The following is a 23449-nucleotide window of genomic DNA, read 5'->3' on the forward strand; positions in this document are numbered from 1 at the left end:
AATTAAGGGCCCTTCATAGGTATTAGTTGCACACACACATCTGTACTGATACTATGTGTCAACCATTTGCTCTCTGAAAATTCTGAAATACCACAGGGGTATAAATCCCCTGCACTGGTGGGCTTCAGCTGCCTCTTCATCTTTCTGAACCGTCTGAAATGTCATCCACTACAGTTTAAGAAAAAGAAAAATTTCTCCGTGCAAAATCTCGGCCAGTAATTCCAGGTTATGGTTTAAACAGTTTCAGCTCACCTTTCCCTTTCTTGGAGAGGTATTTATATTGTTTTGCATCTCATGTCAAACCATGGTTTCCTTTCTGCTGAACTCTGCCATGTGCTGCTTTGTTTGCAAGTCACTTTCAAGCCAGTAATCATAAGCACTCCATCTGGTTGGGGAGCAGCATAGTGTTAATATAAAAGGACATTTCCACTATTCTTTATTTAAAAGAATTCTCCATCTGTACCAAATCTGCCATTTTAATGAGATTTTAAAGGGGTTTTGTTGCTTTTTTTCTTTTTCAAAGAGGGGAGGAGATTGATTGTTGAAATGTTTTTTTTCCTCTCATATCTACTAATTACATGATTGTATCCAAGGCCCTTTATCTTTCCTAAACTAAGAATTACTACAGGAATTTGCAGATCATGTAATTCAGGATGCAAAGTGATAAAAGGATCCTGGAAATTTTACCCAAAAATCTGTCAGTAATTGATTTTGCCATTAGTATTGAGCCTTTCTGTTATTATCCTTCATTAATAACATGCATATGAGAAATCATACTGAATGCTCTAAAATGGATTCACAAGGTTAAAAAGAAAATATAGTGTCACTATGATTTATGGCAGTCAGTAATCAGAGCTGAATTGATGGATGTGAATGTGCTGAGATTATTTTTTGGTGCTGGCAGATTTTAATTTTTCTTTGCGCTTTTCTTTTGTAATTCTGATCGTTACTCTTTCAAAATTAATGGAGAGAGAATTGGAGAACTGCTCTTGTGGGAATGTCACAGCCTAAGCCAGGCCAGTTTTGTGGAGGTTAATAGGCAGTGGCCTGGGTCAGTCATCCACTGGTGTCATCACACTGATGTGAACTCGAAAAGGCAAAAGCCAGCGACTGGCTGGCAAAGTAGGCATAGCAGAATAAAAGAGCAGGAGGTGTGTGGGGAGAGCAGTGTCAGGGGAGCTCCTGGAGGGAACAGGCTGGCACCCAGACCATGCTGGCACTGGCCACAGCCATGGACTTCCTGAGGAAAAGGGGCACAGCCCGCCAGCAAAACAGCAGAGACTGTGTGCAATCCTTGTCCCTAAAAATGTTGTTTCTCCACTGCCAACTTGGCTTTGGGATTGCCAGTTCTGTGTCACCAGCTCGTGCCAGGAGGCTACAGTCCAGGGGCAGGGGGCACCACCCCACAGTGGGCTTGGTCTTCTGCAGGGACTTGTGACTTGTAAAGCTGCCCAATTTAATCCTTTCACCTACAAAAGAGACCTATTTGGCAAGTTTTAAATGTCATGTGATTCTCATGAATCCTATTACAGAAATTATCATATTTTCTCTCTCCTAGTTCTCAAGCATATTTTCAAAGGCAGAAGAAAGGTATTTAGGTACCTGGGCTTTATTCTAAGCCAACTTCTCTTTAGTTAGAAAGAAAAATTCAGACACTGGTTAGTAACCCTGTGACCTAGGCTTTTTAGAACTAGGATGTTTGCATTTATTGTTTTGAAATTACAGTTCTCAGCCCTCAAAACTAATATTAATGTTAAATCAAAATTCAGTTTTAGAAATTGAATATTCAGGATACTTTGTTTTGTGTGGTGGCTTGCAGTAAGAGCATGGCTAAGGTAGCTGTGGGGCAGTGATTGAAATCTCTGCTACAGGGAGCTCTGTGCTGATATGTCAGTGAGGTAAATTCAATTAAACTGGCTTGGTCATCTTTTTGTATTTAAATTGAGGTAGGAGGTTCCTCCACCCTGCAGAGAGCTGCTGGCTTTTCTGTTTTTAGTCGGTGGCAGAAGTGGGTCTTATGAATCCTATAATGCCATCAGCAAAAATGTGCAGGAACACAGAGTAATTGTTAATAGGATGCATCATCAGAGACATTTATGAAGTATTTTCAAGCCAGATCCACCTGAATGCGTGGCTGGTGCACCAGGGCCTCAAATTTTGCATGTTGTGAATTCAGAGATGTTTACATAGATAATTGGCAATAAGTTTGGTGTTTAAACTCCAGAGCGCAGAGCTCCTGCTGGTGGCCGCACTCCAGTTGAAGCAAATATCAATATATTTCTGGAAAATTTAAATTATCCCAACATACAGCTTATTTCCTTTCATCAACATGTCTCAAATGAGACATTAGGCCTATATTGTCCGACCAAAATATTAGGCCATAATTATTTTCCTCCTCTTCCCCTTTGCTGTTCTTCTGTGCCAGTGAATATCTGTTTCCAGCTCACAGGCATGAGGTGAGATGTGCAACAGGCAAGTGCAGTGCGTGCTGGGCAGCAGCTTGTGGTGAATCTAAGGGTTTTCAACATTCCCTTTCTCAGAAGGTGGGCATTCCTTAAAGCCATTCCTAATGTAAGTAACTGAAGGAAATTCCTGTTGCTGTTGATGGCTTCCATCGAAAAGGAAGAAGTCTGCTTTACTAAAATCAGGAACCTCTCTCTGGGCTTCCCTCTGAAGCAAAATTATTTTGCCCTGGCATTGCTTTTAATCTCTCTAGCTGAGGAACTTGAAGTACGTAGAGGACAGCCTTTTAGTTCAGGAAAATAGCCTCTAGAATCAGCGACACAAACCTATCATAATTAGTCATCAGAAAATCTGAATAAATATAAAATTACCATAGAGTGGGAGGCAGGCATATGTGGTATTCAAAACACACGGAGTGTAAAATGATGTTATTGTTGCCTTTAGAAATAGTTCAAAGTAGTCTGCATTAGAAAGAGCTGATAAGCAGAATGACAAAAGCTTGTTTCATGAGTGATTCCAAGCAGCAGTGGTTTTCTGATCAGCTGATGCTGCAGCTATTTTGGGTATTCCACAGATCATGATTACATACACGGGGAATGATTGGAGGCAGCAAATATGGTAAGTGAGCCAGGAATCCTGGGACACGCTCTGTTACTAACTTAATAGTCACCTAATCACTTGTCCTTTGCCATTTAAATTGCCAAGGGAAGTGTAACAAGTGACCGTGCTTAGTTCCTTTAAAAAAAAAAAAAAAAAAAAAAACCAACACTTCCTGAGGCCGCTATTTTTAGCAATGGTGCAGTGTCCAAAGTGTTAACTAATTGAGTCATCAGGTTTCATATCTGGCCACAGAAAATGGCAGTGGAAGAGGGAGAATGCTTTCCAGAACAAGTAAGCATTTGTGGATTCTGAAATGAGTGAAATCTGCATATCGAGTTTCTTGTATTAGTGTTTTAAGTCTTTGGTTGTTGGAGGCAAAGCTGAATGTAGGAAGAGGTATGTTTGGATAGTTTGGTGCGTGTTGTTTTCTGATGGCTGGATTAGGCTGAGGTAGAAGTCAAATAGAATATTGCAATTATTTGTTCTCTCTGTCTTGCCAGTGGCTACATTGTGTTCAAAAGACTCTTTAGAAGATTGATTAAAATTGCACAAACATTTTGTACCATCTGTGATCAGGGCTTTAAGTAACACAGATATTTGTAACAGTTGAAGTATTTTAGCCAATCTTGTATATTTAGAAAAAAATGTTTAAAATCTGTGCTTTTAAGGTGTATCTTTCAAATAACATGCCTGTTCTACTGACAATCCACAGGTCAATTAAACTTCCAGAGGAGCTAGCTGCAGTGCTAGTAGTGTGCTGGTAGTGACCTGTAAGGAGGCACCCATATCACTCTTACTCCAAGAGAGAGTCCCAGTGACCTTCAAGGTGCTCCCTGTGGGATTTAAAAATTCCTCAGGTGAAGAAGCTGCTGTGAAAGGACATCTCTGTTCTCCATGAACTAGGTTCAGAGGGGCTTCAATAGCTTGGATTATTCATATTAGTTAAAAACCACGAAGCCAAAACAGTTGTCTAGGCTACTGTACTGCAGAACAGGTTCCCAGGAAAGTGGATTTGTGTTTTTAGTACTGATGAGTGCCAAGCTTTGTGAAAATTAATGGCAATATTTTTTTAGTTGGAGATACTACTGATGCCAGAACACAGCCGTTTGCTAGCTAATTTCCATGTCAGTAGTAGCTTTGTGCTTTGAAAAAAATACTGCAGTGAGTTCTTTTAAATGTGTATGCTGCTGTTTACCCATTGTCAGCACAGGACTGGATGTTGTTCTCTGCTAAAAAGCATCTTTGAAAACTTCAGTTGTTTTCTAGAAAAGATGTTCTTTTCACAAACTTATTTCCACCAGTAACTTCAAAACTCTGAAAACATTTTCTGGGGATATTTTTTTTTTGTGAAGTAATTTTTTAATAAGTGAAGCTGTTGTTATTCGGATGTGCTGTGGTACTTGATTAAACTCTCTATTGTTCAGTCCTGAGACTGTGTATTTACTCTCTCGTGTATTTTTTTAGCACAATAGTATCCATTTTCATGGCGATAAACATCTTTGCTGATGCTTTATATGTGCCTAGCAGCACAGAACCTGACAGGCACAGTCCCTCCAGTTTCTGTGTGCAACAGTTGGGAGAGCGGAGCGAGCTGCAAGTCGCGCTGCCCTCGGCCGTGGCTTTGGCAATGTGCTGGTCTGCAGGATGCTCTGCCCCTCTGTGTTGCACCAGAATGGTATTTACTCTGCTTTACAGGGGTTTGTTACAAGCTGTATAGAAACTGCTGTTTGTGTTCATTTAATACATTGTTTGGGGAAGGTATAGCAGCATTTGAAATGGAGTTTAGCAGTGGAGAAGGGGCAGACTATATATGTGCTCAGTAAGGTTTTCCTTGCTGATGTTTATGGTAAGTTTTGTTTTCATTCCTTACATAAATCTTACATAGGCTGCCCTGCATATTTGAGATGCAAGAGAGAAACAAGCTCTACTTCACTGCATGTTTATGCTGTAGATTTGCTGATTAGGAGTGATATTTTAACACTGTACAGTAATGGCCCATTCTATTATCAAATGCTGGGGGAGATTCTGTATAGGGCTGATATGGTTGGTTGTAGCTTATTTCTGTAATAAACTGATCTTCACTTTAATGGTAGCACTAAAAACAAGTTCTAAATCTGTGTTTGTTAAATATAGTAGGAGTAAAGTATTTTTGGCCAGTTTGGAAAGCTTTAATTTATTAGTATTATATCATTATATTTGTTTAAACTATTATGTGTTTTCCAAACATACTTCATTCTGATGCTAAGAGGAAGTGGTAATTTTTGGATTAAAATAAATAAACAAATCTGGTTAAGGTGAGGTAAAATGTTAAAATAGTTCTGCTGTTTGTATTTTTGTTAAAAAAATTGAACTCTCTTCTGAGATTCAATTTGTCATAGTGGTTCTGCAGAATCCTGACTTTCTAATGCCCAATGGCTTTGAAAGGCAGAAAAATACTAGTTCAGTTCTGTAATTGAAAAGTCACCATGTGAAAATGGCATTATCTGACCTGCAGTGATTTGACTGTATATTTGGTCATTTTCTCTCAGAATGAAACTGAGCTCTGTTTTCTTTATCCCTGTGTTGATCTCAAAAATCCCATACAGCTAAGGTTGTTCTCACTGTCACTGTTTTCAACTTGTTTGTATCTGTAAATGCTGGTCCTGCCCTTGCCTTGCCCCAGCAGTGATTTAGATTCCTCCTTCTGCTTTAGGACAAAATTTTGTATTTAAAGTTAGGACAGGACTTAAGATTTCTAAACTAGAGTTTAAAATTTAGATAACAGATGCAGATCTGATTTTTGCTCACAGATTTTGGTGCTTGGGCTGGAAAAAACACTTTTCCCATCAGAATCTGAGCTCATTCTCATACCCAGAACACGTGGAGTAAGGAACAAAACAGTTGTAAACTAATTTATGTTTGCTGTGCAGCCCACTGAATACATTTCATCCAGACAGCCCCACCAAATGCTCTGACAGAACTTTCCATGCCATTGCACAGATTTACAGCAGTGAATGTCAGTGTTTAACCGTGGCAGAGGAGGGGAAAGGGAGTGCAGGGAAGTGTGGAGGCTGGTGGCTCTCCCGTGCCAGCCCCACAGCTCCGTGCTGGCCACCTTCCCTGGCACATCACACCTGGGAGAAAGGGGGCATGTTCTCCTCTGTGTTTCCAGCAGTAACAGCAGGGCTGTGTGTAACACCTGCTCTGGCTTGCTCTCCATTGCCTTTGTGGTTTACAGAGGTGTGGTGGGTTACAAAATGGGCCTGGAGTTACTGGGTCAGATCCACAGCAGCAAACTGAAATGGAAAGCAAGCTGTGGCAGGTTGTGGTCAGCAGGGAATTGCAGCTCCTGTAGAAGGATGTGGCTAAGCCAGAGCAGCCTGAAGTATTCCCTGATGGTTTTCCCCAGTAGGTCTCATGCATGTCCAGGCCAAGATTAAAATTGTTTCCTGGCAGGTTGCTCAGTTCCTGCATTGAAGGACTGTTAACTCTCGTGTGTGAAATTGCCCTCTTGAGTTTGGGAAGTGCTAGGTAGGTATTTTTCCTCCTGAACCACCAAATTACCTCAGTCAGTCTTTAGCTCTAGGAGGATGTTTGAATCCTTTACTTTTCTTGGTTTCACTGATCCTTTGCCATTGTACCAGGGTCTATTTCACAGCAGACCTACAAAGAGGTGTCAGGACAGCTGGTTCTGTTACAGGCTCTCCTAATGTGAGCTGCTGTGACAGACCTTATGTGGTAACTCTGGTCCTGCAGAGCTAACTGGTAGCAAGTTTATGACTGCTCTGCAAATCTTGCCTCATGAGTCTTCTTAGTACTCAGGAATTCTTTAGACAATTTTCTCTAGCCCTTCAGGTTCTCTGTCTGTCACATCAGCCATGTGAAGCTCTCCAGACAGAAACTTTTCAGCAAGCTGTTCAGATGTATAAAAGGAAGAGGTTCTTTACTCCTGAAAGGGGTCGTAATCCCTGCTATGGAAACCTATGCATTGGCACTCATAAACTGATAAAGGTTTGTAATTCTTGTAAGAATCCTAAACTAAATGCCCCCTCACCCCCCCTCAAAAAATTAAACCTCTAGTAGGTACCCATTCAAATGCCTTTTTAGCATAAAAAGGCATAAATTTTAATTTTATGTGGGGTTTGCAAAGCTTGCAGTGTAAGTTGGTGTGTGTCTGCATGTACTTTTGCCACCTTTGAAATGGCTTTACCAGTTATCATCAAGCAACCTTTAATGATATAATTTCAAAGTTCCAAGGCAGACTCAGTTTGGTTTTAAATGAGAGTTGAATTCAAAAGCCAGCATTAAGTGGAAATTTATGAATTCATGGTAGTGAAAGCTCTTATTAGATTATGTTGCTTGTCTATAGTTTCTATAGCTTATTTCCTATGGTATTTTCATGGAAAATTTATGTGCATGACACTTCCCTTGACATGAGTTTTCTCCATGTTATTACCACTAACTTCACACATCTGATTGAAGCATATTTACATAATACTTCTATAGTCAATAAAACCCTTTCCCCCTAAAATCCATGGTATTATCTCATTTAGGTTTATATGATCCCCACCCCCCCCTGAAATTATAGACAAATAAAACCAGTTTACAAAATGTTTTGGCAAGAGTTGAACTCTTTTCCTCTCCTTTTTGGGTTCTGATTCTAAAATAAGATGCTCAAAGAGAAGAGGAGGTGGACTGACTGATGTTATTCATGCAGTGATCTGAAGAAAGTGACTTTAGCATGGAAGTGACTTTAAACTTGGGCCTGAGATATGCTGAAATTATCTCCTTGCTCTTTGGATAGTTAGTTTCTGAGAAAAAAATAGCAGGGAAGAGATCAATGGCATCTCATCTAACTTGACATATAAGAGAGTTATTATTTTCAGGTGAATATAAACATGAGAAGAAACCCTCGAAGCACATCCAGCCCCTTCTCTGGCTCTTTGTGACTGTGGTAGCAGTTATGAAAGCTGGTGATTTATTTTTCACTTGTATGATAGGAAAACTTAAAAGAGAGGGAGAGATGAGTCATTATGGGATCAGGAGTTTCTTCCCAGAATTTGTGATAAACTTCTAGCTGCTGAGATCTTCAGCCTAGAGAATGAATCTTGAATTTGAAATGCCCAAATCTTTTGCTTTTTAATGCATCAGATCCTTTTCATTACTTATGCATGTGAGTTGGTCACAAAGGGCCTGGTTCTTACCATGGTTGTCACTTCTAATGGAGTAGAGCGATTCACTGGTGAAACCAGGGATTGTACCAGTCTTAGGGTCTTGAACAGAATGTGTCCCAATTCACCTTGTCATTCATCTTTTCATCCAGTGCAGTCTGATAGCTGAGAAGTCACTGTTAAAGACCTTTATAGTCTTTTTATAGACTTCTTCATTGTTTTCTCATTGAAATTATCTTGTAATTTGTTGTTCTTGCATATTTAGAAAGATTGTGTGTGTTTTGCAGATGCACATTGATTTTTGTAGTCCTCAGTCTTGCTTTTGGTGTTACTAATTTAAACATTCACGGCAGTAATTGTTTTCATAAATTCTTCAGGTGAAGCTGGCACATCAAACCTGTACTTCAAATGAAAACAGTGTAGACCCTCGCCTCCTGTCTGAAGTTTGTCCCTGTGAACAGATCTCAGTTCAGATGGTTTTAGTTGCGTTGTCAGGTCATAATTTTGTATAGAATTGCAGATAAGTTATTCTGTATTTGTTGAGTATCTATGTTGGCAAGTAAAAAATGTGGAGATGACATCTTTAGGGGTGTTTTCAACGTGGATGTTATGTTCAACATATCATAGGTATTATATGTGGATGCTAGGCAAGAATTTGCTATAATTCAGTGTCTTTTTTGCCTTGGAAATCACAACCTTCTTTCCTGTTTGTAGAAAATCAAAAGAATAACAACTGGTTTTTTCCTTTCTATCTCACACTTGAGCTTTCTTAAGGAGCAGGCATTCAGACATTTAAAGACAACCAGGTGGGATTAGTGGTGTCACAAGTCACAGGATGGAGTGAAGAAGGCTGCATGCACAAAGTCTAAGCAACTTGCACAGTGAGCTGCATCACAGCTTCACAGCAGGTGTTTGTCACTTCGAGCAAACAACAGGCTCTAGACCTCTCTGCTGTTAAGGGCAGTCACAAGCACCTTCTTTACTGGAAGCTGTGAAATGTTCTTGGATGTACCAGCCTTGACATCTCAGGCTCTGCATCCTTTTGAACCACCTTCCACTCCAAGTGGTCCATTTTCCAAGGGAACAGGGCTCATATTCAGCATTTCACCAAGACAGTCCTCAAGAAGGCTCCAAGGGGTCTTGAAAATGGTATATACTAAACTTGCACTTTGTCTTGTGGTCTAATAAAGAAAGGGGCTTGCTTGCATGAATGTTTTCCTAGTCTGGTCAAAGATTTCTAGAAGGAAGGACCTGCATTTAAAGTGCATTTTCTGCTTTTGTTTTGAACTCCTTAGATTTGTGATTTTTCTGGAAACATTTCATTTTTCTCTGCAAACATGATAAGATTGATCACTGTACAGGGATTGAGTTCTTGAAAATGCAGTTGGCTATTGTGCAGATTCACATGCAGTATTTTGCAGAAATACAAGAAGTTTAGCCTCCAGTATTGTGACCAAGAAGAAATATTCACACAGCCTAATACCTAATAGTGTGGGTTTTAACCTGTGGAAAACATACTGTAGTTACCTAGCTGGCATAGAGCCCTTTATGGGGACATTGCAAATAGCATCATATCTTTGGCTGCTTTATCATGCCCAATATGATCAAAGAAAGTTGATGATTAAACTGAATAGGGCAAACAATTAGAGGGATTAGTTTGGTTTTTGATTAGTAATTATATTGTTTCTCTTTTTTGCAATCATATTCAAAACAGCTGGCCTGCCCTAACCAAAAGATGTATCCTCTGGATTGTCAGGCACTAGGAGTGGAGCTTTCCCTGTTGCCCTGAGGTTGTGTTTAGGGCTGTGATCTCAAAAGCATGTCTCTGAAGGGTAATTAACAGCACAACTGCAGATAGCAGTTGGCCCAAGGCTGGTACACCCTTATCAGAGGAAAACACATATGGTAATATGGTATGTAAAGCATTAGTACTTGTTTGCACAGAGAGCATCATTCATCTGGTACAATCAGCCCCCTTTCTAATAAAGAAAATTTTTAATAGTGACATAGTTAAAAGGTAGCAGAGAGATACAAGGGATTAGAGCCTCTTGGAGAATGAGTGGTCTCCCCATGGCAGTGATGTAGCTGGTTTATTTCACATGGTTCAGACACTGCTGTTAATTTGCCACTGTCATTTATTTGGAATAAAATTTCGTTGCTTACCAAGTGAGGGTAACACATTTGCATGAAAGACAATTCTAAAATAGCATAGGAGCAAAATCTAAGAAATGCCAAGGTCCTCCCATTTCCAGTGTCATGCTTACTGCCCATCAGAGTTAAGCCTTCCTGCAAAAAAATTGCCAATAGCTGCAATAAACCCACCTTTATCAAAATAAGTGAAAATGTTATCATACATTTCCTCAGGTCACCTCATGCTGCTGCAAAGACTCTCATTGTTGAGCACATTTCCAAATGGAAGTAACATAAGTTCATCCCTTAAAAAGAGGTCATTGCCTCCCCCCACAACAAATGTTAGGCATGGTTAGCATCTTTTTGTTGGGACTCAAGCCAGAATGCATCCTGCTCTGGCACAATGGGAACTTACTGGGGGTTTCCCTTCACAACAGCTACTGTTAAAGATGGAGTGAAAAACAAAACCCTGCTCCCAATGTAAAAAAAAGACTGGATTTTTAATCTGAAAAAGAGGCCACTGTAAGCAGAACACAAAGGAAAGAGAGATGAACATAATAAAATACTACCAGTATGGGAGAAGGCCTGTGCCTATTAAAAATAATGGCTTTGCATTTTCAAAGATTCACTCAATAACATGTATTCTCTGTTTTCTTAAGGAGCACTCTCTAGTCCCATGAAAAAACTGGCCAGACCCTGGACTGACAGCCTATGAAAAAATTGCTGATAATAGTTTTTTATCTTTAGCCATGATAAATAATCTCTTACTTCTCTGGAAACACTTAAAGAAAAAGAGTGAATATGTATTTGCTAGCATGAGTCAGCATTAGCATTTTCTGGAGGCTTAAGGTAATATCCAAGTGACTTAGGAGTTAGTCTTTGGTAATAGAAATATTTTTAGTTCATGCAGTTTTTCCTCAAAGTGGGGAAACAGTTCTCAGGTCCCTGTGTACCACAGACACTTCATCTTGTGGCAGGACTAGGGGACCATAAAGTAAAGAAGGGCTGGCAAATGGAGTGCTGCTGCCAGCACAGTTTATTCAGCCTCAGCCCTTTCCTGAGATGTCCCTGGGATGAATGTTGAAAATTAGCTCCAGACTAGAAAATCTGTTGTGTGCTACAGGCAGCCTGCAGTCTGCAAGCTCATCAGCCTGCTGTACATTAGAGAAGGGATGTCATACGTTAAAGGGAAATACACGAATCGACAAGAAATACATATTGCATTAGACCTGCCTTCATTAGCCAGTTGAGTGCATTTGCACATTTCTTAAAATTAGAAACAGTCCCTTTTTCATCCAAGAAAGTATGGGAAGAGCGAGAAGTAATCATACCACCTGTGAAGTTCACCAGTACTGGTGCTCCCATAAATCCACTGTTTATTAAATATTCTCTGAATAGCCATTTCAGATCTAAATGCTGCACACAGGATCTGAAGTTTGTCTCTCCAAGAATTAAAACACTTGTAAAAATCTTGATTTTTAATTTTAATCTGTATATATAGTTTGAAAAGGTAGCAGCCTCAGGAAGAGAGAGCAAGGAAAGGCTTCAGGGGCGTAGCCTGACAACAGAGATCCAGTGCAAATGCATGGGAAGGGCTGCCATCTTTGTGGCTGACTGCAAGAGTATCTGAGATTCAGGGTGTTTTGATGTGTCCTATGCCTGTTGTTCAAGAATCAAAAGCCAATATTCATCTTCATTTAATATTGGGATTGATCACAGAAAAAAAAAAAAAAAAAAAAAAAAAAAAAGAGACAAGGGATCTGAACTGGCTACAAGCATCCAGAATGCTTCTCAGGAATACTGAGGTTTAATTAGTGAAGAATAAATATCTGGTGGGAGAATGTCCTGTGGACAGTGTCTGTTTCTGTTCTGTCTGTGTGGGGTTCTTTTCAGATGCCAGCTAGTGTGGAAGGTGGAAATGGGCATATGGAGAAGAATTGCCCACAGAAAGGTGCACATGGGTATCCTGGGCAATGGTTGGAAACCCAAAATCCTTTTCCCTTTAATGTGGTTTTTAATGCATTACATATAGCAGGTCCTTTATCCGTTTATGACATGGACTTCCAGGAAAGATGGCAATCCAGATAAGTAATTATTAACGTTATTGTTATGCTTCTTTGATCTTTAAAATTCTCCACTGATTTGAGCCTAGGCTCTGGTGCTGTTTCTGTCTGTAATACTGAGGTCATTTACAGGCTGTAGCAGAGACTCCAAGAGGCTCTTTTTTAAACAAAACAGTGCCAATTGCAAATAACATTTTTCTACTCTACTGAGGTATTAAAAAAACACGAATAAATTTAGGCTTTAATGCAAATGTAAAGTTGGGGAATTTTGGGTTCAGAAATGTAAAAGTTTTGGATTGATGTTTTTGATCAATTCCTTACATTTTGGATGGAGAATGTTCATTTTTTTTTCATGATTTTGGAAGTGACATGTCTTAACATGCATACTCAAGACATTTTGCAAGGCAGAAAAAATTTGAAAGTCTCTCCTCTCTCTGAGCAGGTCTGAAGTAGTGCCTTATAGGAGAATATGGAAGTAATGTTATAGGGGAATTGGAAGCTGGCAATACTACTTTTAGAGAGGCTGAAACTGCTTTTGGTTTCCAACAAGGTTGTCCGTGTTTTCTCTCTAATATTAGTGCTTGTTTCTGCTTATGGCAGAGGTGGAAATGGATGGAGAATCTCCCAGAAACCCTGTTGAACTTCTCACACAATTGTACACGCTCAGTCTGTTATCCCTCTGTGCAAATCTCAAGGCTCCTGTGCATGGTGGCCCAGAAAGGGTGAGCTAACCCCATCTGAGGGCTTGGAAGCATCGGCCAAGAGCAGAAAAAAAAGGTTTTCCCCTTTTTCAGAGCACCCTGTGTGCTAAGGCAGCTCGTGCACTTTCACACATGGGCTCACATCACATTCAGGTAACTGGAAACCAGTAAGGTGGAAACTGGAAGTGCCAACTCAGACCAGCTGAACTGAGGGAGGGTTTGGGTTATTCCCAGCTTGCTGTCTTTAACAGCTTCTCTGAGTGCTTCCCAGTTGCTGCTGTCATGCCTGCACATGTCAGTGCTGCTTTTCCTGCACAGTGCCCTTGTGCTGGGCGCCTGTCTGAGCACTGAGAGTCCAGGCTGACAGGTGAGCCGGGTGCTGGGCCGGCCCTGCTGTTGGATGGCAGCCTGGCTGCTGGTATCAGTGGTGTGTCTGGACACTTTTAGCTGTTTTGGAGTGAGTTTTGAGGAATGACTAGCAAAGGAGGACATGCTGTTAGCTTGAGTGATTTCAGGATTTGTGCATCACTTAGCAGCACCTGAGATAGTTTGGTTTGAGATATTTTTATATGGCCTTAGGCTAGGACTTGTGACCTGAACTTTATCCTTCCTCCTGTTAGTGAGTGTTTCCAAGAGTGATTAAGTCTTCTGAACCCTTAAGTCCAAAAGTCATGGCCAAGTCTGTAAAAGACACAGGCATTATTCTTCCTCAACAGTGAGATTACAGTTAGCAATTAATGTGATTATCAACTATTTATCGCTTCTTCTGCCTCTCCCCCTCCATTTTGTTTGAACAAATAGATTAGAACGTGTCTGCAGACAAGCAGTGTTCCTTGTCTGGCATGTATTAATGCGACTGCCGGGATCTGATTTTCCAGAGTGAGCTGCATCCCTTCCCCACCCAGGAGCAGCTGTAAACAGCTGATGTTAATTCTGGTCCCCCTGCTGACTGTGCCAAACAGAGATGCCATTACCCTCTGACAAAAAGCTCTATTGAGTCCTCGCTCATACCTTTAGTAATGCTGATAAAATGCTGACCTGTTTTTTTACCCCAGTGACTGCTGTTGCTAAGCACTGAGAATATGACCTGTCTCCTGTAATAATCTGCATTGCACAACTCAGATGGTCTCCCAAACGAAAGCAGCTCTCGAGGCAGCTTTTCTTCCCCATGGTCTTTACAGTTGTTCTGTAAAGTAAAAGATCTTTACGAAGTACTGTGTACTTTGTAGCAGCACCTTATTTTTGAGAAAGCCTGACTGAACACCACTATTTGGAGGCTGTTCTGTTGGAAGGACATTGCAGAAGCTGCTTTGTAATGATCAGCGTGGCATGCTTGGGAATGAATGATAAAAAGCAGGGAAGGCTGTAAGCTGGTGACTTATCACTGTAAAGTGGAATGCAAAGTGTGCAAATCAGGGGAGAAAATGAGGAGTTCATGTGTAATGGTTTTCTCCTTAAAAGGGAGAACTTGTTTTATTGGAAGTACCAGTAAAATGGTCTTGTAGCTGGTATAGGTACAAGGAGAAAAGCAGATTTCTTACCTACTTACCATTTTGCTGTCATCATGCCCAAGGTTTCTTCATCCTGCATGTAAAGTTGACTTCTGATGGGCTTGCAGCAATGCTTGAACACAAGGTCCAGCTTACAGTGGCTGTGTTGACTGGAGAGGAAAAAACTCTAGTGCAAATCTAGAAATTTGGGATTAAAAGAAAATAATTATTTGAGCAACAGATAAGTAACTGGGCTTTGGTGCCAGGGTGTTTTGTATTTCTCTTAGCACTAACTGCCTTTATTGTTTAGTCCAAAGATAGTTGTTGCATTCTTTCCAAATGTTAAAACTTCTCAATGCACTGATAGCTGCAATGATGTAAGCCTGGGATGACGTGATACTGAGAGGGAAAGAACCCAGACAATTCCTGCTTTACCAGCCTAGAAGAGAGCACAAAAAATACGTTGACTGTCCAAGATGCCAGGGAAAGCTGTGGCACAGATAAAATCAACGACTGTGTGATTTGTCCCTCTTGAAAGCTAACCCAGTTCGTTGCATTTGCTCCAAGGCAGGATCAGCATTATCTAAACTGTCCTCTGTGGATATTTGCATAACTTGTTAAAACCCTCTGGGGATGGGACTTGGTCTCAGTGATTCTGTCATGACTTAACCAACATTTCTGCTGTCCTTACGTTCAAGTTGAAGTCATCATAAAGTAAATTTGCATAGCTATCTTTAATGCAAGGTCTGAAAAAAAGGAGAATACAGTTTATATAATGGCCCTGTACCTAGAGATTTCTGTTTTCTTCACTGAATATGGACAGGCATTGTCAATAAAATGTGCCCTGAAGTGAAGGAGAATGGAGAAAACAAATAAAAATGTTAGCAGACATGAAATTTGAAAATGTCTCAATTTGTGGAACCATGGGTTTTTAAATTCCAGCAACCCAGTACTTCAAGGTGTTTGAATTTTTGAATTTCTAAGTATTTTGAATTATTATTTTTTTAATCTCTCAGATTAGTTCTCACAATACTGATTGAGTATTTTCAAAATGAATATTAGAAGTGGTGTGGCACCTTTGAAAGGGAAGCATGGTTTCCCTGCAGCCCAGACCTGAGCTTCCCCAGGGCTGTGTGCCACACTGGGTGCCAGATGTGTCCCTGGCTGCTGGCCTTGCGTGTGAGACAGTGCTCCATAATTCATGTTCATGTGTGAAGTCAAGCCTCGTGCTGCCTGCTCGGGGTTTGACCCACATTTGATAAAGTGTTTTGGGATCCTTTTATGTCTACTTAAGCTGATGTACAATATGCTGTATCATTAATAATTTCTTTGTCACCTAAATGTGCTTTTATACTGTGCCATAATTTCTAATGGGACTTCTTTTTTCTTGTAGTCTGACACAAATGCAAGTTACCTGAGAGCAGCTCGAGCTGGCAACTTGGAAAAGGCACTTGACTACTTAAAAAATGGAGTGGACATCAACATTTCAAATCAGGTTGAAGAATATTTTGGTCAAATTTTCTGGATAAATGCTTTTCTTACTGTTTCTCAGATTTCTCATTATATTATCACTTCATGTCAAAGATAACTTGCATGTTTTTTGATGAACCATGTTTGCCATATCTTATCCAATTAAATTTTTTTTTTTTAATTTTTAAACCCTTTACCCAGAGACCATTTCACTTGCACTTGGAGAACTTGCTACCTTATCTTTCATTCAATTTGTATTGCATTAGATCATGGAACAGCACACAGAATTCAAGATCCCAGAACTAGTATATCTTGATTTAATTCTTACTCTGTCCATATAATGTAGCTCTTGTAAAGTTTACCTAAGTGTGATTTTTCTAATAATAGTAATAATTTGTTTCCTCATATGCTTGGTAAGCTGGAAAACACTTGGTAATCCTTCTAATTGCTTTTCTTTTTCCCCTCCCTTTCTTTAAATCAGAATGGGTTGAATGCTCTCCATCTTGCTTCCAAAGAAGGGCACGTAGAAGTTGTCTCTGAGCTGATCCAGCGAGGTGCCAGTGTGGATGCAGCCACAAAGGTCAGTCAGACCTATCTGTTTGTTCCTTTGCTCACACTGCTGGCCCTGGGCATGAAGTGTTGGCCAAGTGATTACAGGCTGCTGCAGCAGTAATTGCCCATTTTCCACTGCTGGGGTGTCAGAAGAATAGTTTAATAGAAGCAATGATAGTAGATGATAGTAAATGTCACAGATTGCTAGGGAGGAGATTTACTGAACACACTGTAGATTCATCTTTTGGTTTCTGTCCATGCCATGTCTTCTAGAATAACACACCCATTAGAAGTATTCAGCAAGAAAAACTATATTCTGAAGTGGAAGATGTTCTTGATTTGATTGTTATATATTCAAGCTCAGGTTTTGTACTCTTTTCAAATGTCACTGTCTCTAATTCCAGAAAGGAAACACAGCATTGCACATAGCATCCCTCGCTGGACAAGCAGAAGTTGTCAAAGTGCTGGTTACAAATCGGGCCAATGTCAATGCACAGTCTCAGGTAAAGCCATATGTCCCTGTTTGCTACTACCAACAGCTTTGCTGGCATTTAAATTGTTCTTCTCTGATATTAGTAAATGTATTTGGTAGATCTTACTGTGTTAATGTTGGCTCTTGAAAATAGGGTTGATAGTCAGTGAGATCAACCTCAGATCTGCCCTGGGTATCCTATGAGCTGCTACATGTTAGAGTTGGAAGAGACACCAATAGAACAGGAGAGTGGGAGAGAAAATGTTCAAAGGGATCCTATTTCACATAATTCATTGTCTCAGGCTTGGTTGAGCCCATTCCCTTTCCTTGTACAAGGAGGTACTGTAGGCATATGCAGAGTTTCTAAGTTTGGTTCAAGTCCTTTGAATAAATGTTTAGGTCAATTATAGAGAATTGGAAGTGAGAGGAAACAGGGCTGGTGCTACAGAAGAAGCAATAAAACAAAATAGAAAAACTCTGGCTCAAAAAATGCATAATCTACAGATTGTTGAAAGTCATGTGGCTGTGGCAGTGGTGTCCTGCATACCACCCCATTCCTGCTCTCCCTGCTCAGAGGCTGGCAGGCAGTGTCAGAGAAGAGACAGGTGTGGGCATGAAAATAAAAGTTTGTTAAAAAATACATTTTAAAGAAGGTGGGTGGGGGTTTTTTATTGGTCTTTCAAATAATAAGAGCAAAATACTTAACAGGATCTATTTTGAGAATGTTAGTTATTTGTGGTCTATGTTTCATGTTTTTTTTCACCTGAACAAAGAAATAAATGACTCAGTTCTTTCTTACTCTCTTATACTGGCTTGATACAGCACTATCTGGTTCCAGGAATCATATAACTTAATTTTAAAGAGAAAAACAACAGCATAAAGTATTTTTAGGTGAAATATCCGGTGGCTATTAAGAAGTAAAGAAAAGCAGAAATATTTGCTATAGTTTTCCTGTTAAAGAAATTAAGATGGGATTGTCAGGATCTTTTCCACTTGTGTTTGAGAACTTGTGTATTCAGCCCTGAAACTAAAAATAATCTGAGATTGTAAACATCTTATATAACTGCATTGTCCATATACCCTAAGGTTTTGCCACATGTTACTCTTACTTTGCTAACATACCAGAATTAAATATTTATTTCTCCCCCACCCCATTATGGAGGCCTTTGATGTCTTTACTTGGAACACCCATGTAACACATGTATTGGGCATTCCACATCAATTCCAGGCAGTGGGAAACCCCAGCTGGGATTCAGCTTTTGAGGAGGTCCCTGGTGCTTTCTGTTATCAAATTGCCCTGGACCAGCTTGGTCTGTGGTACTGAACCTCACTTGAGCTTTTCCTCCTCTTTCCTTGAAGGTAACAACTCTTCCATGCTGACAGTTGCAGTGTTAGGCCTTCTTTAACCAAATCATCATCTCTGTAAACAAAACAAAACAAAACAAAAGCCATAAATTTGTTCTGGGGCTGAATTTTACACCTCTTCTTAGGGTTGTTTATTACTATTCAAGACAAAATGTTTTTTTCAGACTTGTGGCTGTCTGGCAATTCCAGCCCCTTTTTAAAGAGAGAAGCAATTGTAATGTATGGGGTGGAAAGATATTTAAAACCTTACAAAAACTTAACGTAGGAGAAAAGGTTCTGCTCTGCCTCCAAAGGCTAATAATATTTGGTTTTGAGAATTTTTGCATATTAATTATTCCATGAAATTTACAATTAGGTAGTGTTTCCTGCTTCCTTTCTAATTGCAAATGTTTGGAACTAAAAAATTAATGTTTGTTTCCAGATGGGTTAGTAAATAGATATAGAATATGCCATGAAATGCTGCTGTTCACTGGTGACATATGAGGTACCTTAGCAAGTGCTTCCTGGCTTCTCTGTTTTTTAATTAAGTAGAATTTTGGTTGTATTGTAACTGAACTGTTGAACCTCTATTCTGGAGAGTGCATTAAACACATTTCTAACTTTGGGCTTGGGCTGTGTGAGCCCCTCAGCAGCTGCTTTGTGCTTGTAGCTGTGCTTTCCTGAATGGAGACCAAAATACCAACACCCTGGAACAGCAGCTGGCCCTGCTGCCCGTGCAGGCCTTGAAAACATGTGGCCTCACAGCTGCTTGGTGCCTTGCTGCTGGTAAAGTTCCTCTTGGGTCAAACATCCGTTTCCTCTCCTCCTGTCCTTTGTTGTGACCTCTCTTTGTCGCTGCTGCCAGCAGGGCCACGTGCTTGGCCTCAGGTCACCTGTGCTCTCCTGTGCTGGGTGCTGGACGTGTGCCCTGCCCCTCTGCCCTGCTGCTGGGACAGTCAGGTGTCTCTCAGCTGTTCCACTGCCACTGCTACAGCCCAGCCCAGTTTCCCTGCCAGAGATCTGAGGCTGTGGTCTCCCTCTACATCTCTCCAAAGCCCAAAATATTGATGTTTTTCCTTTGATGTAAGCATATGACCATACTCATCTCAGCTCATCTATTTTCAGCCCCATTGGTTTTCTGAAAAATCTAGGTCAGTGTCCTTTTTAACTGTAGCAGAGATTTCAGAAATTCTTAGAACAAAAGGTAAAAAATACATTGCCTTAATATTAATCCCAAAAAAATCAATTTCTGACAGGCTGTGACCTGTTTATGGTAAAGGCAAAAACAAAGGCATTGACTGTAAGAGAAAGGCATCCACCAGAGAACGAGTTAAGCTCTGCAGCCTCTAATATTTGTATTGCACTGATTGTAATCAATCACTTAAGCATAATTTGAGAGATACTCTAATGTGGTTGGAGACACTGATAAACCTCTGTCTCAAACTGCTGAGAACCAATGATCCTCACATCTGGTGCCTGAAATATGAAGTAGCTCAGTGCCCACAAGCAGAGTGTGCTCAGAAGGCAGCTCTTTGAGGAGATGGAAGGCAGAAGTAGCTGGCACAAGTGAAAGAGAAGTCATAGCTAATGGAAAAAAAAAAAAAAAAAAAAAGTTAATTACTCTGAAGAGTCACTGCTCTTGCTTTCACCACAGACTTATATTATATTTCCATTTTTGCATTTCCAATGCTGTGGCTGTATTTATCAGGAATCATAACTCATTGCCACCAAATCATCGTCCAGGCTGATATGAAAAGAATTGTTCTTGCTTAGCTGTGGGAATTGTATCTGGTCAGCTGAAAGATTCTTCTGTGTCCTTTACTCTTCTCCCACTTTCACTTAAGCCAGTGTAGACCCTGCCATTAGCTCATGTGTGAGCAAACAATTTTTTAGCTTTTCATCTGATATTCCCTCATTTGGCAGATATGTTTAACATGTAAAATGTTTGTGGGGTGTTTACACTCTTGTTTTCATATTTCAGAATGGCTTCACTCCATTATATATGGCAGCCCAAGAAAACCACCTGGAGGTTGTTAAGTTTCTTCTTGACAATGGTGCCAGTCAAAGCCTTGCCACAGAGGTAAAAGTTTGAATTTGACACTTTGTGAACAAAGCAAAATATGTTTCAGCAGTCATTTCTGCCAGCTTATATCAAACTAGTCTTTTAAATACAATCTTAAAGACTAATGAAAAGCTGTCTCTGTGAAGTGTGCTAATGAATAGAGTTACAGGCTTTTCAGTAATTTAAACTATCTCTTGCCATTTCTAAAATTAAAAAAAAATTCTTTAACTAGAGACAGTTCTAAATATAGATGTGTACTTAGTCATAGCTGCTAATCTTTCAGGTTAAGTGCTCACACAGGCAAGCGGTGTGTATAATATAAAAGTTCTCTGTGCTTTTATTAAAAATAGTGAGAAATTAGAAGGGGGGGCAACCATAAGGCAAGAACAACTGTTCACCTGTGCTTTATCAGAGAAAACCCAGGGTTACTTGGGCTTGGGGCATTTCCTGAACTGCTTCTTTACCATATTGATACCCTCTCTGTGGCATCCAGTTACCCCACCTGGTGCTTCAGGGAGAATTTCAAGCTGACAGAAAGATCCATCCTTGAAGGTGTTCTGTGATCTTTCTAGAAGAACACTTTATATTTCTTTCTTTAAAAAGCAATTTTAGCTCAAATACAAAATAACTTCTCACTCAAATAAGACAACTTGTGAGGAAAATAAATAACAAATGTCTTAATAGTTGTAAATGAGAAAGGTGTTGAATCTGGTGAATTTTTGGTTGTCTTATTACCAAGATTTTGCTACCAAAATATAGAAAAGTACTTCAGTATGTGCTGTCTTTCATATTTATTGAATTCTAATTGCTCTACCAGTACTGTTTCCATGAAGGGAATAATGCTTATTTGAAAAAGGCCAAGTTTTTGAACAATATGAAATGCACAATTAGTTTATTGCCACTATACCTCATAGTATCAATGTATAATGGCGCAGAAAGAAAATCTTATTCCTTTTCTGCTGTGAAAAATGAATCACTAATGGATAAAACAGTGTTTCCAGAACTACTAGAAGTTAATTATAACTAAAAGTGTGCATCAGAACCATTTCTGGAAATGCTCAAGGATATGAAAGTGGAGAAATACCAGAAGAAAATACTTTACATCTGGAAAATTCATTGAAAATTAGTTTTCAGAGCACTAATTTCTATTTCTTTGTAAAAACTTGGAAGGAAAGAAGACAGGGAAGTCCTAGAGATGTACAATAGGTTCTGAATTCTGAAAATGCTCTTGCCACAGTATGGTTTTCTGAAAAGAGATTAAAAAAAAAAAAAAAATTGAATGTGCTGTTATTTTTTGTTTGGTACTGTTTTTCCCTTGAGCATTGTATGTCACTTTAGGTTGAGCTTTTTTTCTATTTCAGCTTGATGATAAGGTGCAATCTAATTTTATCCATGGAGAATTAATTTGAAGATAGCAGACTACAAAAGTGGCACCTTTATTGCTTTCCTTGTTTGAGATAGTTGCTTATGTGTTCTTTCTTATTTTCTCTTGGTCCAAGTTTTCTTATAAATCTGATTTCTCTTTATCATTCTAAGTGCAGAAACTTTTTGTAACTAAAGGATTGCCACTTAGCTAAATATCCTTTAAAGTAACTATTTAATCAGGGTGTTCTAATCTTATTAAAGGAAAATAGTCAGTTCTGTTTCCCTCCAAGAAAAGATGTTGTGGGTGTTTACACCATTTTTCTGTGAAGTGGTTGAATTTTCTGATGTGTAAATAGAGCAGGAAGCCAATGTCTCCAGGGCTCTCCAGGCAAGAGCCCCCATTTCTGCACATACAGCAATATTGTCAGAGCCCTCGTGTGGGGACACTCAGAAAGGTTTTTTGGCCTTCAGGGCTGCAGAGCATCTTTCCTACCCCATGCTCCTGTGGCTGTTTCACCCCAGGACTGCAGCCCAGTGCCCTGCCCTTGCTACTAGAGGATGGGGAGCTGCAGGCAGCAGGGACACCTGGTTAAATGAGCATGAAACTCCTCATGGGCTGGGGAGATTGGGGAAATTGTTTGTTAGGACCAAGGAATTTCTATGATTTTCTTGGATTTTCTTCCGCTCAAAAATTTTGGAAAAACTCTCTTTTTCAGGACCTCTCCTGTTTCTCATCCTAGATTTACGCGTTCTTTGTTTTGAAGCTAGAGAGAGAAATTCCATATCAAAAACATTACTTTTCATTCCAAAAGTTAAAAAGTTAACACTTCAATTCTGCACTGTTGACATAAAGTGAGGATCTACCTTTTTCTCTGTCACTGCTGCACTTTTATTTCACAGTTACACGGTTTCACGATGATAGCAGTAGTTGAAAAGTGAAAGAACATGTTTGCTTGCTGAGCTGCAATGAGGCTTTGTGGTACAGGCTTTGGATATATTCCTCAGGAGACAAACTGAATAAATAAATATCCCAAGTAGTTTTCCTTTGTGATTTTTTTGAATGATTTATGGGTATTATCTTGGGCAAACCTGGATGTGCTTCTGGGTTGCAATGACAGATTTTTGGGATGGAGCAGAATATAAATGACGACTTCTTAATTCTTTAGTTTTCTAAGAATCTGTAGGATAGAATCAAAATTAAAACATAAAGTTATAAATCTCAGTCTTTACTTTTTTTGTGTTTGAAGAATCTGCTCTAAAATCTGTTAAATAAAAACTTTCTGTTTTTCAGGTTTTTTATTCTCCACCAATTTGATTATTAGCAAATCTGAAAGTAAATAACCTCTTTTTGTAAGAGGATTTTCTATCAAATTATATAAATTTTCATAAAGAGAAAGAATTTTCATAAAGACTAGAACATCACTACGTTAGGAGAATGTGGTATTCTTGATCAATTATTATATTTTAAATCGATATATAAAATATGTTAGAGGATAGAGCTTTTTTGTTTGTTTGTTTGTTTAGTTGATTGGGTTTTTTAAAAATAATAATAAAAATATAGATTATTATCTTAAGGAATGGCTGATC

The 23449-nt window shown here is 39.5% G+C and overlaps 1 protein-coding gene across 3 annotated transcripts in view; it reads left to right on the forward strand.

Annotated features, from left to right (window-relative positions):
• The window catches only part of ANK3 (ankyrin 3), a 308301-nt gene that overhangs the window by 152724 nt on the left and 132128 nt on the right, over window positions 1-23449 (forward strand). For all 3 annotated transcript variants that reach the window (XM_056494940.1, XM_056494941.1, XM_056494942.1), the window contains exons 2-5: window positions 15991-16092; window positions 16549-16647; window positions 17024-17122; window positions 20417-20515. In XM_056494940.1, coding sequence (XP_056350915.1) covers window positions 15991-16092; window positions 16549-16647; window positions 17024-17122; window positions 20417-20515 — 399 coding nt within the window. The remainder of the gene's footprint in view (window positions 1-15990; window positions 16093-16548; window positions 16648-17023; window positions 17123-20416; window positions 20516-23449) is intronic.

The sequence above is a fragment of the Oenanthe melanoleuca genome, chromosome 6 (genome assembly GCF_029582105.1).
Source record: "Oenanthe melanoleuca isolate GR-GAL-2019-014 chromosome 6, OMel1.0, whole genome shotgun sequence".
Lineage (NCBI taxonomy): Eukaryota > Metazoa > Chordata > Aves > Passeriformes > Muscicapidae > Oenanthe > Oenanthe melanoleuca.